At 39.2% G+C, this 16,731-nt stretch overlaps 1 protein-coding gene across 2 annotated transcripts in view; it reads right to left on the minus strand.

Moving 5' to 3' along the window:
• The window catches only part of RNMT (RNA guanine-7 methyltransferase), a 20,583-nt gene continuing 3,852 nt past the window's right edge, over window positions 1-16,731 (minus strand). For both annotated transcript variants that reach the window (XM_061994649.1, XM_061994650.1), the window contains exons 4-11: window positions 15,139-15,261; window positions 13,719-13,834; window positions 11,680-11,861; window positions 10,921-11,085; window positions 9,662-9,779; window positions 7,026-7,127; window positions 4,587-4,620; window positions 1-1,833 (exon numbers count right to left, since the gene is read on the minus strand). In XM_061994649.1, the coding sequence (XP_061850633.1) occupies window positions 1,796-1,833; window positions 4,587-4,620; window positions 7,026-7,127; window positions 9,662-9,779; window positions 10,921-11,085; window positions 11,680-11,861; window positions 13,719-13,834; window positions 15,139-15,261 (878 nt within the window). In that variant the 3' untranslated portion in view covers window positions 1-1,795. The remainder of the gene's footprint in view (window positions 1,834-4,586; window positions 4,621-7,025; window positions 7,128-9,661; window positions 9,780-10,920; window positions 11,086-11,679; window positions 11,862-13,718; window positions 13,835-15,138; window positions 15,262-16,731) is intronic.

Genomic DNA, 16,731 nt, shown 5'->3' on the forward strand with positions numbered 1-16,731 from the left:
TGTATTTCCCCTCTCTTTATTATTATTTCTTCCAAAAATAGCATAACAATGTACTTTCAAATGAAATCTGATACAAGAAATCTAACAAAACTAGCTTTGACTCACAAATTTCAGAGAAACACTTCAGCACAGCATCAGCATTTTTCAGTTAGTTTCACTAGTACTAATTCTAGCAGACAAGAAAGAGTTGTTTTGTTAATTTCAGCAGCAGAACTGACGGTGTTTCTACTGCTTTGGTGAAGGTCAAAGGTGTTCTTCTATACAATAAAGAAAAGAATAAACCACAAGTCATGGAGGACAGAGTATGACCTAATTACAGCAGAAGGACAATCCAACGATGAACTCAAAGTAACTCTAACACTTAATCCTGTAACAGAAATGTTCCTTCCTAGGTTTAGTATAACTTTTCAAAGTATTCATGTACCATCATCTTTTCATCTCTATGTAAACTATACTGGCCAACAGCAGCAAACAGCTACCACTGGCGAGCCCGAGAAAGGAGAGAAAAGCCACAAAGTACCTACACCCTCTCAGTAGTGGGTGGCTATAAGCATGTGGAAAGCAGAGCAAACACCCTGTCAGAAATGCCTATGCCATCTCTAAGAAACTGTTAAGGGCATTTAAGATGGTAGTTAGGCACAGTTCTGCCTATTGATATCATTACATTCCCAAAGTATTTGGCTCTAATTTGGGGACTGTTATTTATCCACATGCATCAGGGTGTGTGCACAGATACACAGCCCTCCCTCCCAAAGTGAGTTTCTAGTATTCCCAAATGTTACACAGGCTCCCCATTCGGTTCATGATCCAGTCAGTTCATGATCCAGTACATGACCATGTTCTAACGCCTTAGGAACTGCAGTGAGGTCCTTGTCACCACCAACAGCTCACCCTTCTGCCAAGCCCATCTGGAATTTTAGGATGTTTTTTACTTGTTTCAGAAGATCTGTCTAATAAGTTTCAGGAGACATTAAAACTACCAAAAAAAACAGGAAAGTCTTTAATATAACAGAAAATGTTCAGTAATCTAAGGTCAGCAGTTGTTATTGATCACCACACAGTCGTATTTGGAAAAATAACACAGAGATCAAAAACTAGAAATTTAGTTCTTTCAGAGCAGTTTTGTACAGAACAAACTCATTTAATTTTGAAAGCACCATGAAGTGACACTACATATCAGCAAGCACAAAAAACAAGGACATTGTGGGACTTTACCATGTAAACTACACCTTGAATACCACTAAGGTAGATTTACACTGCAGGCTCGAGCACAGCACAGAGGTACTCAAACCTACTCAGGTATTATTTGCCACTCAGCTCTGCATGCAATGTAGACATACCCTACATGTCTGTATATATCTCATTATGAATTAGCTGAGCTCTGCAGTAAAATATTTAGGCCCTCATTCTGCACCATGAAAATCAACAATCATTTTTTCCATCAGTTTCAGAAAGTGCAGGGTCAGGCTTGTAATCACAAACATACTTCTACTAACAAAAGATTTGTTTCTAACAAAGTTGTGTCAAGTTCAAACAGGAGCTTCGAGAGCATGCAGATTTCTTACAAATGCTTAAAAAGACTGTTTCAGAATCTTTCTTATATATACACACACAAGTCCATCTGTCACAGACAGGCAATGTAATTCAGAATCATGAGCTTGCTCTAGTTTTTGGTAGTGTCCTGCACACTTCTGATAATTAAAAAATAAAAAAAATAGTTGCCACAACAGATTTCTGACCATTCCAGCTTGTGCATGGATATGATCTCTTCTTGCTGCATCCAGTACGTGAAGTTTCACAGTTGCTTCTCAAATGCAAATACCAAGTAAATACCTAAAAAAGAAAATGGGAATAAAGTTTCAACTTCCTCTGTGACTCACTTAAGTTTTGAAAATGTAAATAGGTTGATACTCTGCCCAAACAACCTGTTAGCAGACTACTGAAGTTATTAAAAAATGCCATGGTTTCCCAATGAGTAAATCTGGCACTCAATTCCAGCATGGCTTTAGACATGTTTTCACAATCGAGCTAAGAATGCACAAAAGCAAAACATTTTAAATGCTGCTGATATGAGTTAATGCAACACTAACTTTAGTTAATGATATCACTGAAATGTGAATGGAATTCATAAATTACTATGCCATTCTACACGATTAATATTCACTGGTGCATAAAAAGTCATATGCAACTAAGTTTAAAGATTCTTCCACAAATGTAGTAATGGATAATTAGGAGTGAAATTATCAACTTCATTTTTAATTTAAATGTGAATAAAATGTGGTACAAAAATAGTAATTTTGTTCTTTTAAATTATCACAAGGAAAAAATGATGGCATCTTCTCAGCTCCAGAACAGTAATGATTCTAGAAATGGATACTGCTACATTCCACACCAGCACACTTGGGAAACTCTTATCTGGCATATACTCAATGCCAGCTACATCTGATGTTCTTGTGCTTCATTTGAGACAGACAAGTTAAATCAGTTTCTTGAGACCATGAGTCTAATTAAACATTTAGGGATTTTCATTTAAACTCTAATTTTATTTTAGTGGATGAGGTGCCACAGGTACACTGCAAATCTTTCAAGACAAACCTATCATACTTTCCTCAGCAATAAAACAAAGTGGCGTTTCATGTAACGAGTAAGCTGTACTTATACCCTAACAATCAGAACTTCTGTACTCCAAATCCCTCTGAAAAACTAGACTTAGAAATCAGAGTTATCATTGAACTGTTAAAGGTAGAAAAAGCCCCTCTCGATTAATGTAATAGTTTACATAACACTTCTACATCGCTGGAATGAATGTCTACTTAAAATAAAATAAATAGCTTTAAAATAAATAAGAACTTAAGAACACAAAGAGCTTAAATATTTTTTTCATTCATGAATCAACCAGTATTTTTGTTAACCAGTAGAATGGTCTGCAAAAATGCAAATGCTGGTTGGCTCGTTACACAGAAATCATTGGGTCATTATGGAAGAGACCTTTAAGATCACCGAATCCAACCACTAACCTCACACTGCCAAGTCCATCACTAAACTAAACCATATCCCTCAGCACCTCATCTGTGTGTTTTTTGAATGTTTCCAGGGATGCTCACTCTTAATATCTCCCTGGGCAGTCCGTTCCAATCAACTCTCTCAGTGAAAAAGTTCTTCCTAATGTCGAGTCTAAATCTCCAATGGTGAACTTTAGACAATTTTCTCATGTCCTATCACCCATTACTAGAGAGATTGATCCTCATCTCACTACAACTCCCTTCAGGCTTCTTTGCCCATCTCTGGACGTGCCCCAGAGCACGTCAACATCCTTGTAGTGAGGGGCCCAGAATACACAGTATTCGAGGTATAGCCCCAGTGGCGTCAAGTATACAGGAATAATCACTGCCCTGGTCCTGCTGGTCACACTATTTCTGATACAAGCCAGGATGCCATTGGCCCTCTTGGCCACCTAGGCACACTGCTGTCTCATGTTCAGCTGGCTGTCCATTAAGACCCTCAGGTCCTTTTCTGCAGGGCAGCTTTCCAGCCACTCTGCCCCAAGCCTGTAGCGTTGCCTGAGGTTGTTGTGGCCCAAGTGCAAGACTCAGCACTTGGCCTTGTTAAACCTCATACAACTGGCCTTGGCTCATCGCTCCAGCCTGTCCAGGTCCCTCTGAAGAGCCTTCCTGTCCTCCAGCAGATCTATGCACTTGCCCAGCTTGGTGTCATCTGCAAATTTCTTGAGGGTGCACTTGATCCCCTCATTCAGATCACCAATAAAGATGTTAAACAGAACAGGCCCCAACACTGAGCCCTGAAGAACAACACTGGTGACTGGCTGCCAAATGAATTTAACTTAATTCCCCACCATTCTCTGGATCCATCTACCCAGCCAGTTTTTCACCCATCTCAGAGTAGGTCCATCCAAGGCGTGGGCAGCTAGTTTCTCCACAAGGATGCTGTGGTGGGAGATCAGATTGGTCAAACAGGACCTGCTCTTCATAAAGTCATGCTGACTGGAACTGAACCTTTGGTTGTCCTGTATGTGCCTCACAATGGCGCTCAGGATAATCTGTTCCATAACCTTCCCTGGCATCAAGGTCAGGCTGAGAGGCCTGTAGTTCCCAGGATCTTCCTTCCAGCTTTTCTTGTAGATGGGGGTCACATTTGCCATCCATCAGTCAGCTGGGACCTTGCTGGTGAGCCAGGACTGCTCGTAGATGATGGAGAGTGGCTCAGTGTGCACTTTACCAGTTCTCTCAGCACCCTCAGGTGGATCTCAACTCTCCCCATGGACTCGTGTGAGTAATGATAAAGCAGCAGGTCACACACCATTTCCCCTTGCACTAAGGGGACCTCACTCTGTCCCCTGGACCTGTACTTCAGATCAAGTGGCAAAGTGCCCAGAGAACAGATGGTTTTACCATTGAACACTGAGGCAAGAAGGCATTAAATTATCTATACACAGGCATCTGAATAACAGAAATAATAACATTTTGTTGTATCTAAAATTTTGATTTTCTTCCATAACCAACAGACTGTTTCACACACTTTCCACAGCAGTCATTCAGTCAATACTGAGTTTTCCTAACAATACTTACTTGTTGCTTCCCATTCAGATTTACTCAAAGTTCCCTAGAAGGGGACAAAACAAACAAAAAGTTTCAACAAAAAATGAGGAAACAATAAAACACTGATTTAATTTAGGATTACCAACCTTTCACAGACCAACTTTGAATCACTCACACTGGCTGACTATTTAAGGATAAGAAAAGCTTTACTGTGGACCACAGCTCCAATAACTAGGACCATAGGGAACTGGAACACCTCAGACAACAGAACACACCAGTGGACCCAAAGTCTGTTGTGCTGGATCCCTTACCACACACAACAGCGGGACCTGACCTGGCTCAAGCTGCTCTGCAACCCAAGATGCCCAGCATTTGTGCAGAAGTCAAGCAGAGGCTTTGTATCATGGTGCCGCTGCCTTCCCCAGGAACGCTGCCTGCCTCCACCTGACACCTCCCTGCAGCTAACAAAAACTGTTTGCAAAGAGAGAAACTCCAACCCAGCTAACACACTCTGAAAAAACAGCCTGCCTTGCAGCCTAGGGAACCTGCCCCTAGTTCAGACTTTTGGAAGAACTTTTGCAGCAACTGCACAAGTAAAGAGCTGCTGCTATTTACCCTACCTAAGAAGCATGAGGTAACACCATCAAGCTGGTTTTCTGCCCTGCCAACTCCATCCCCTTCCAGTGAGTCCTCACTAGCCCATAGGCTACTCCCTGACCAGTCCTGAACAAATGATTCTTCTTTCAAAATGTAAGTAAACAAAGGTTTGTTGAAGCAGATTTCTTCTCTGCCAGGTGGCAGAGCACCTGACAAAAGAGGTCTTCAGTCTGACTTGACCATTCTCAAGTTCTTAAGCTTGAAGCATTTTTCTTTTTAAAATTTTACACTTCAAACACAGAGAGTGGGTTTCTTTTCCCTCTTGATGCAGGATTTTAAAATATAAAGTAAAAGGAATACATCTTCAAGAATTCAGAACGTGAACAGTAGATGATTAAAAAAAGAAAAATCCAAACAGAAATTCAAGCTAACCATCCTCATGCTATTTCTATGATGATGAAATATGATGGCACATATTAGTATCATAGAATCATGGAATGGTAGGGTTGGAAGGGTCCTTTAGAGATCATCTAGTCCAACCCCCCTGCAGAAGCAGGTTCACCTAGATCAGGTCACATAGGAACACTTCCAGGTGGGTCTTGAAGACCTCCAAGGAAGGAGATTCCACAACCCCCTGGGCAGTCTGTTCCACTGCTCCCCCACCCTCACAGTGAAAAATCAGTAACTGCAAACTTTATTGAAACTACATTTGCTCAGACTAGCCTCCAGTTTTGTTTCTCTCTCGTCAAAGAGCCTCAACATATAAAAAAAGTCTGAAAGACACAACATTGCTTATTAGGAATCATTCAGCATGAACAGCTGGGTTAAACCAAGCCTTTGCAAGATTTTCATGCAGTCTAACTCCCAAAATGCAAGGACCGAAGAAATACAGCTATATGCTACCCCAAATAGCCAGCCTGGTTACAGATGGAGAGGCAATAGCCAAACAGCAACAGTTCCTAAGGAAACACGACAGCAGATATTGCCTGTCCTCCTGCTCACTTCCTAGAAACAGTAGCTGTGCAGGTTCCTGTCCATCATGAACGTAACTCTGAGACCAATACAGAAGAATGAGTGACTGGAAGAGGTCCAGCTGCAGACAACTCCAACATTGCTAGGACAACAGAAGAAAGAAAAATCCTTTATAAAAACATGAGGAAGACAGCAACCTGAGAAAGGTAGCATGTGCATTAGCAGACAGGACTAGAAGCAACATATTTAATTGGACCACTGATCTAAAATGTAATATGACTTCCATTAAAGATGGTTTCCATTAAAGAAAGTTTCTTTTCACTCCAGAATATGAACAGAATATCATATTTAATAAAATCAAGGGCAGAAGTATATGGATTTAGTTTTATGCGTGTAGGACTAATCCAATTGTAGGAGCTCTGTTAAAAAGAAGGTACATGAGATTTTTAAAAATAGCATTTACAGAATTTCAATAAAATGAGCAGAGAAGGGAGCTGGATCTTCTTCATCCAAAAAGACAATGCAAAACCAGTGTTTAAGATTCAAATCCATCCAAGTTTCAACTCTCCTGTGAGAGAATTAAAAAAAGAAAACTAAAGCTTTAAATTGGTAGTGTGAAGATCCAGAAACTTCAGAAAATTCTTCAAGTTCAGAAGAATTATATTAGAACAGCTGTCAAGGAAGATGGCAAAATATCCTTTCCCTTTTCTATTGCTACTGTTTCTTAATAGCTACCAAATTAGACAAATTTCATTCCTTGAGTAGGGGGGATAAACTAGATGAACTCCTTGGTCCTGCTGCTCTACGATTTCTCACATGCAGAGATACGTCAATTTCAAAGGCACCAAATGTCTGAAATTTTAGACACCATTTGCTCTAGTGGAGTAAGAAGGAACTTACCAATGGTAACTTCGCTTTGCCATCTTTGATGAATTCTTTTGCATGCTCATAATCATCAGGTTTATCAGAAACAAGCCTGGAATCACCAAATGTAGAATATGGCTGGAGAACATAGGAAAGTAAGAGAAAATATTAATTGTGTATTAACATACATTAATCATATCTGTCAAAGGTTTGTCAAAATATAGCCCAGAACAGATATCAGTAATTATTAAGAGAATCTTAAATTTAGGTCTGTCCTTCATAGCATTTACAAGATCAGATCTGATATTCCCTGCTTCCCAGAAAATCCAACATTCACGATTTGTAAATTAACTCAGAATCACAGAATCATTTGGTTGGAAAAGACCTTTAAGGTCAAGTTCAACCACTAACCTAACATTACCACATCCACCATTAAACCATGTCCCTAAGTGCCACATTTACATGGCTTTAAATACCTCCAGAGACGGTGACTCCACCACTTCCCCAGGCAGCCCATTCCAACGCTTCACAACCCTTTTGGTGAAGATTTTCCTCCTAGTATCTAAACCTCCCCATGCACAACTTGAAGCCATTTCTTGTTGTGCTATTGCTTGCTACCTGGGAGAAGAAATCAACAACCACCTTGCTACTACTTCCCTAGTCCTGCTGCTGACCACAGTATTTCTGATACAGGCAAGGATGCCACTGGTCTTCTTGGCCACCTGGGCACACCATTGGCACATGTTTAGCTGGCAGTTAATTAACACTCACAAGTCCTTTTCTGCAGGACAGCTTTCCAGTCACTCTGCCCCAAGCCTGTAGCACTGTCTGGGGTTGTTGTGGCCCAAGTGCACGACACCTTGCTGAACCTCATACATATTGCTCTTGACCCATCACTCCAGCCTGTGCAGGTCCCTCTGAAAAGCCTTCCTGCCTTCAAGCAGATCAACACTCCCACTTAGCTTGGTGTCATCTCCAAACTTACTGAGGGTCCACTCAATTCCCTCATCCAACTTTTATCCTTGTTTCCAAAACAAAGGAAATTGCTATAAAACTTATTCTGCGCATACAGCTCATTAGGACTATTACCTACATATGCCCTCTTTTAGAACAGCAACTGAACAAATCAGCATCTCTTAAGCAGAAGTACTAAGAAATGAACAACCATAGGACTTCAAAGAGAATGCTTAAAATGCTTCAGTAACACACAGGAGCTGTAACAGAAGCATAAAACTCACTCTTCAAAACCAATATATACTTACTAAGGATAAGTATATATTACTGCATAATGATCTGTACTTAATGCAGTCCTCAACTGTAAGTGGACACTAATTTAAGACAATTCTCACTTTTCTAAGAAGGAAGCTGCTATGTCAAAGACTGGGGCACCATGCTACTGGCAATAGGAGCCCATAGAAAGCATCGCTCCTTTCAGAATCAACAACGGTCAAATTGAATGTATGATTCTATCCTAAGTTCACTTGCAGTCCATGTGATTCAGTTACTAAGTCATTAGATACTTGACTTCATAGTTTTATACTGAAAAATTCTACTGTTTGAGGGCTGTGAATAAAACCAAAGCCGTGGAGACAGCATTGAAAAGCTTCTCTGAAGCTGCTAAAGCCATCCAGGATAACAGCTAGAGGATGAAAAATCAAAAACATTGAGTAAAAACATACATAAGTTAAGTTACAGTGAAGTACCACCTTCTTTAAACAGTCTGTCCTTTTAACCCTATGAAGATTACTTTCTGTCTTTTCAATCAGCATTTCTTGCACAAAGATCAAGCTTTCAGTCTCTCTCTGCTAAGGAAGAAATGGATTACAGCTACCATTGCCTGACAGCAAGCATGATTCTTGCATCTCTGTGTAAAAGAACATATGCAAACACCAATAAACATGTTCTTCTGCTTACTACTCACTGAAAATTAAAATTTTCCTCAAAATTCCAATTTCTGTCTACAAAATGGAATTGCTCCCCTGATGTGGGTGCCCAAGCCAGGGGCTGCAGGGTGGCCTCTGTGAGGAGAGGCAGGGGCTGTCCTATGCTGGACACAGCTGGTTCCGGTTTGTGGAGGACTATTACCCTACGGGAGGGAGTAATACTGGTATCAGGGGAACAGTATGAGCAGGAAGGAGTGGCAGAAACAAAGTGTCATAGACTGATCACAACCCCCATTCACCATCCTCCCTGTGCTGCAGGGAGAGGAAAGGAGGTAGGAAGGTCAGGAGTGAAGGAATAAAGTTGAGTCTTGGAACAAGCAATGAATGGAGAGAAGGTGAGTTTATGTTTGCCTTTGTTTCTCAGCTTCCCACTCTGGGGTTTGTCTTTAAATAATAAATTGATTTCATCTTCCCCAAGTTTAGTCTTTTACGCATGGGAGCAATTGCTAAGCACCTCCCTACTTGTACCTTGACTCACAAGTTGTGGTTTTGATATTTTCTCTCTCATCCTGTTGGGAAGAGTGGGGTGAAAGAGCAGACTGGTGAGTATCTGGAAGCCAGTCAAGGTCAGCCCACCACAGTCGCACTTTCAGACACAAAAGTTTAGATCTTCTATTGGTAGCCCTTAATTAATTGCACAATGTTCACAACAGGAATTCCAATTATTGCACAAATAATTAACAGGATGAAAAATACTTTTTAAATGAAACAAGTTAACCCTGTATCTACCTCCAAAGCCTGCATTCTTCTTAAGAGCATTTTATGCTCCTCATTCTTGATTTTTTCTTCATAGAATTCCCGAAATGTCATTTTGTAGACTAATTTCATACCATGCTTCTTTGCCATTCTGTGAAAACAAGAAGCTTAATTAGGGAAGCCACAAATTAGTCAAAGGAAAAATTTTAAGCCACAGCGACATCTTATGGTACCAGCTAGGATTACACTCTTATAATTTGGGGTTTTTTTAGTAAGGACATTTAGAGGAAAAACATCACATCACCACCCTGAAAGTCTAAACAGAAGTTATTGCAAACATTTCAAGAGAGAAAAGTGTCTCTTCTCCCAACACACAGAAGTTAGTCTATCTGGATGTCCAGACGGACCTTACTATGTAATTGCCTGCAGTAACATCACATTGCCATGTCAGCTACTATAGTGATATTTAGAGAACCTCTTCCTACTAGACTTAGTGCCTTACACTTCAATTACATGTAGACACTGTGGTCATACACCACTGCAGTTACAGGTGCCAGTGATGGATGTTGGTATTCTTCAGAGAGAACTACAAATGTGGTGTGTGGAAACATACAAGTTTGAAGGGAAAGCTTCATATTAACAACCACACTGAGGTTAATTGCAGGAAAAATCCCAATACAGAAACATTAGTCTGTACCTTCGGAGACAGGCTGGGAAAGGCAAATCTGAATTTGCACAAAAGTAAAAGCAAAATCTATGCTCACAGATGAAGAAGATTTAGAGGACGAAAAAAAAAAAAAGTCATAGGAAAAATCTTACAACATCCAAAGAAAGTTGGGGAAGACAAGAAAGAGACACTATGTTGAAGAGGACATACAAGAGGCCTTTCTAAAGGACTGAAGGAAGGTAGAATGAAACCCCCAAAAGAGTTAAGATTACAGAAGAAAAAGTTGACAGGACTAAAGGTTTGCTAACAGATCCAGCATATCAGATACAGACATTCCCATGTGACACATAGTTTAAGTCTTCACAGCTTCTGACCGAAGCACCTTCAACTGAGTGCAATAGACAGATTAGAGTTGTGGATGGAAATGAAAGAAACCTCTTTAGAGTTGTGGATAGAAATGCAAGAAATCTCTTCATTTTTGAGCAACAACAAAAAATAAAGAACTTAAAACTATATTAAGCAAAAATCTAATTTTCTGAAAGTATTATGCAATGACACACAAGCTAAACAAATGCTTATTATGTTTCACAGCTAACTTTTTATAATGAATTCAGAATTAACTTACTCTTCCAGTAATGGAAAGTAAACCAAGAACTCAGGGACATCAACTACTTCTTCCAAGTGGAAATCATACTTGCAGCCAAACAAAGGATAGTCTCCCTTCTTCTCAAATTTTACACTGTACACCTCATTCCCAAATGAATTTGTTTCTGAAGCTTCAAGTCGTTTTCTATAAAGCAAGATACAAACAAGCATTAATTGACCAGGTTTTATCTTAACAGGCAGGAAAAACACAGGCGTAAGAGGCCTCAAAGTGTTTCCCCAGTACTACAGCATTCAGTGACCTCTGTAGTTTCCCATCTCCCAAATAAGGCAATGAAGCACTGAACTGAAATGAAGCAGTATACTAGGTTTTAACAGTTTGTCATGACTACACAACATACCAAGGACTAAATGGACCCAGAAAATTAACATTTAGCCCAGACACAGTTTACATGGACTAGCCAGGCACTTGGAACCATCACAGCAAACCCTGATAGTTGTTCCTCAGGCTGTGGCTACTTTGCCACTCTTTAAGTCACTACAGAGGGCTTATGTACGAAGCTCTATATACGAGAAGAGCCATGAGTGCAAAGACAAGAATTAGTACAGATTTACCAGTTTGAGACAAGTTCATGAGTGAGATTTTCCTGGTTAGAATCCAATATTGTTGCAAAAAGCTTGCTTTTGTTTGCACAAACATACCAGACCACTCTAAGGAGGACTGTCACTTAGCAATCCTTCACAGACTTTTGAAAGAGCAACAGAATATGAAAGTACTTACACAAGTTCAAAGCTATTTGGAGTTGTGCCAATGAAATACCCTCCAGGAGAGAGGTTCCCACAAGCATTTTTAAGCATCATGTCAGCTTGTTCATATGTCTCAAATGAGTAATGGTAAACAAACTGACAGCTGCAGATATCAAAGCGCATAGATGGATCATGGTACTTGGTAGACAAGAGATCCTGGAATAGATTAAAAAGAAAGAAAGAATTCTAACAAAAGCTCCAGAAACTTACTTATATCTTCTGACAAATACACTACTCCATAACTCTTTGAAGTTTTCCCTGTCAGCCCTCATTCCTTCACAAGTTCAACAACAACAAAATGAAAGTAAGAAAAAGCCCTCTGCTACAAAGAAAACCATACACAATATTTGGGAACAAGCACACACACTTTAAAGTTATCATGACTTCAAATTATTTTCATGTTGTCAAGTAACACCACTACATCTAAAATGCAAAAATCTGAGGTGAGCTACCTAACAGTTCCCAGAGGCACTTTTCTGTTGTTTATAACTGACCACTGTTTCACTGGAAATGGTTATTATAATAAAATGCATTTTCAGTTTACAAGTCTCTCTAATGAGAACTGACCCATTACCTATATAATTGAGAAGAGAAGAGCTCGTTTTAAATAGAGCAATTCATGCTGCCCACCAAGTTGTATTTGTCTGTATTCTCAGACAGGTTATGTACATGTTTACCAATACACTTCTCCTCCGCCAAACCAAGTAATCAGTAACTGTGAAGAACTTGGGAGTCCTTGAAATTTGTCAGGTTAAAGTTTGCCACAGTTTGGTCCTATACTCAGCAGTTCTCTAACTGTTACCGAGCAGGTTTTCATTTATACAATACTAGTAGTCACCATACACAACACAGGAGCAGACAAGTTCTCCCCAAAGTCCATGACAAGAATTACATACTTATAATATTTCCTACTCAATGGTTCTATAGTAGCTTCTCTTCTCTCCCAGACCTCCCCATACACCCCCTCACTCTCAGACTCTCGGAGTACGTGCCACATACTGTCAATGTTCTCTGTGTGGCAAAACAAAAACAGACACTTCACGTACTCACAACAATTTGTTTGTTTACTTCCCCTCCATACTTTGAGATAGAGAGATGGAGAAAACTGGGAAGCAGAGGCAGGCAGAATTAGACAAGTTGTGAGAATGAGATCTTGTACTATACACAACACAGGCAATAGATACACAAAGTCAGGGAGATGAAGTTTTGTGTGCATGGACCAACAGAACAGAGTGTGCAACAGAAAATACACACGCATGTAAGACTGCCTTGTAAAAGTAACACAAAAATATCCCTTTCTGTCCTGGCCAAGGTTCCCTCCTCTGTCTCCTAACTGTAATTTTGAGCTGAGAGAGATGACCTGGAACCTTCAATAGACTGTATTCCTTCAGAAAAATGAGAGGCAATCAAGAACTCAAGTGAACAGTCTTCCTGTGAGGCTGGGAAGAACAGGTTCAGCTTTTCCACAGATACGCTGGAATCAGGTAGACTCTGTCCCTCAGCCTGCTTCAGTAGAGAAGAGGTGTCACTATCACCTCCAGACATCTACTCTATCACACAAGTTTTAAAGATATATACTAAGGTAATTAAAATGATGCTAGAAAAAAACCAAAAATACTGGGATAAGCAAAACATACAAGTCAAATCCAAAAATGTCCCTGAATCATTCTGGCATAAAAAACACATTCACCAAGACAGTTTCCAACGATCCATCCTGGATCCCAGAACTCCAGAGGTAAGTAGGCATACCCTTCTGCTTGTCAAGTCAAAGAAACAGAAAGCACCAGATTGGTTACCTGAAAAAGACATTCCGGCTGCAAGACTGTTACACATTTAACTACTTCTTAGCACAACTTCTCAATAATCCATAGGGCTGATTCTCCTGAGAGTACAACAATCTGACCTTAAAAATATGCAGGTCCAAAATACTGCAGCACTACCATCATTTCCTGTATTTGCTTAATTAAAAAAAAAGTTAAATCTCCAAAATATTACAAAGCATAGGAACTGTACCTTGGTGCTATCTGCCTGTATAAATTCTGCATCAAAAATATGCTCGTTGTAACGACATCGGGCTTTCATGTCTTCGTATCGCTGCTTGCACTGTTGCACGGAAATGTCAGCAATATCTATACATGGAGAGAGAAAATTACCCTTTTCTAAAAAGTATGTAAAATGCTCCCTAGATAAGAAAATTGGAATGATTACTGGAACACAGCAGATCCACTCTAGCAGGGATAAAAGCAGATCTTCAGTTACACCTTGAGGGGAACAAACATTTTTCTTTTTAATGTGTAGAAAAGGAATTTAATTTGCAGGAAGTGTTTGTGATCTCAACTCTGCCATTTTGAGCCTTTACTTCAAAAGTTGTAAACCGGAAGATTTGAGAAAGCTCTCATCCTCCAAAGGGCAAAGCAAGCCCCCAAAATGGCAAGTGATGGATACTAGGTGAATGATACTGTCAGCATTAAGCATCTAGGACACGTTACTTAAAACAATTCAGCTCCCTGAGTTTCTCAAACAGTACTGAAAACTCCTCATCTTCTTACAAACCTATAAGATGTTGAAAAGCAGCTATTTCTGATATATACTGATATACTGCTATATTACTATATCATAGGAATTATTTTTTAATTTTTTTTAAGCCTGTTCCTCTTCCAAGCATCAAGTTGCTCTGAGTAACAACAGTTCAGACAAATTTTAAAACTAACAACATGCAACAAGTTCATATAAGAACTTTATAAGTAAATTAATTAACTGTATTTGAAGGCTGCCGACTGAAAAACACACGGAAGAACTAAAAGACGTAGAATACCCACAATAATTCCCACTAAAGGAATTTTATGAAATTAATATATATTTAAAGTTGAAGTCAAGTAATACTTCGGCTGATTATCCTTGGGATACTTTTTGGGAAAAAAGAGGATGGAATTCCCTCTCAACATCTAAGCAAACTACTTACATGAAAGATTTTTTTAATCGGCTTTCATCTCTTCCTCTTTCCAAGTCTGAAAATCTTTAGTCAACAGTAACACTCAAGACCACTTTCTGTCACAACATTGTGGAGTATATTTGGCTTTTAAATGCAACTCTTCTCTGTGTTTTCAGAACAGTGAAATATAAGGTCTTTTTCCCAGTGCTACACTTTGCCTGAGACAATCTGTGGCAACTGTCTGTTTCTTTAGCAATAATAGTTTTTACTTATGAGTTGAACAAAGCCAATTGCATGGAAAATTAACGGGTTCTATATTTACGCTGGCAATCACATTGATGTCTTCAGGTTAAAAGACAAAATAGAGGCTTTTTGACGGAAGGTGTATCATTGCATTCTTGGGCTTACTTAAAAAAGGAAATAACACGAGACCGGAGATGTGCTTGGTTTTCCCACAAAACACTGATATACTTTCCCCTAAAAGTTATTGCATCTTCTTACCAGTACAGACAAGTTTTTTAATTCTGCCTTTTTTCCATTTCAGTAAGTCTCCACCTTTGCCACATCCTAGATCCAAAACAGTTACGTCGTTCTTTTTCTGCCGTACCCGGTCTATAAATTCACCTAGAAAAATAAAAAGAGAGAACACAAGGACAAGTGTCCGTAATTCACTTGTTTTGTATGGAGAAGCCAAAAGGACCAAAAGAGGTTGAAAATGTTAAAACATCAAGTACTTACTTTGCCTGTGGGTCTTTTTAACATTACAGACTTAAATCTCGTTTTCCAGAAACCGCTAATGGTGAAAGGAACCACAAACTTCTGAAACTACGGAGAAGATAATGAATATTTTCTGTGCCCAATGTGATTTGCGTGTAATGTAACTGGAGCTCTGAACTGTTTCACAGACAAAGGCAAAACTGCACATTGCTACACAAATCACCCTGTGCAGGAGCAGGGAAACAGAGTTCCCTTTCATTATCATTACAATGAAGGCAGATGTTATTTGAAAGCCTTTTGCAGAAGAGTAAAAGCCAATTAAATGCATCAGTCATAACATTTCCTTACAATCACACTACAAAAATGCATGTTTTCCACTCACTCTCCTAGGCCTTGCAATAACATTAGCTACTTGTTTGATGTCTTCTTACCCTATGGATATCAGTTTCATTTTCTCTTCTATCTCCACTCTGTCTAGATTATCTCTGCTGTGACTGATGCCAGCATATTACACAAAACATACTGGCAGACTAGTAACTTTCCATCATAGTAAGAGACAAGGAACACATTTTGATACAACTGCTGAAACACTATACCACTGAAACGCATCGTGAGTGCAAGGCTTCAACATAGGCTTCAGGAATGGCTTTATATAAACCTAAATACTGCTTCTAACCGCTTTGATACAACACAACAAAAAGCAGCATGCTAACACAAATGGTGCCAACATCTCCTCTGTGGTGGTGTGCTGATAATTCCTTTTTTTGTTTGCAGCTATGGGATGGGGTTTTTTCCTCACTTTGGAATTAATCTGTGGGATGGCAGACTGTCTTTTATAAAAAGTTGATGATACTGATAACTACAACCTCTCGTTTTTCATCTTTTAAACTGCTGACTATGGGTAATTTAGAAAATAATTATGTGTTCAAGTTTCCTACGGAATTGCTTAATCGAGACCAGAGGACAGACTGCTTTGGGAAAATGGCTAAGAAATTTTTTTATAGATTTAAACAACAAAAATAGCTCAATCTAACAGGAACAGATAGATTATTTAAGATTTCAAGCTGTAATTTTCTCTTTAAAAATGTCACAAAGAATAAGAAGTTTCCAAAATGAACTTCTTCTAGTTTTCAGGTTGGCTGATCTTTAAAACTTTATCATACATTTGTCACTCCCAATAATATAAAACACTAACACAGAGATTCAAAATAAAAAGAAATATAGCTATTTTATAGCACTTGAAAATCTTACTATATGTTCTAAGTGCTATAATCAACATCAGAAAGCAGGAAAAAAGTTACCTTTTGACACAAAAATGTATGTTACATGAGTTACATTTTATTAATGTAACTAATGAATTAATGTAAAGCCCAAGCA

The sequence above is a fragment of the Colius striatus genome, chromosome 4, assembly GCF_028858725.1.
Source record: "Colius striatus isolate bColStr4 chromosome 4, bColStr4.1.hap1, whole genome shotgun sequence".
NCBI lineage: Eukaryota > Metazoa > Chordata > Aves > Coliiformes > Coliidae > Colius > Colius striatus.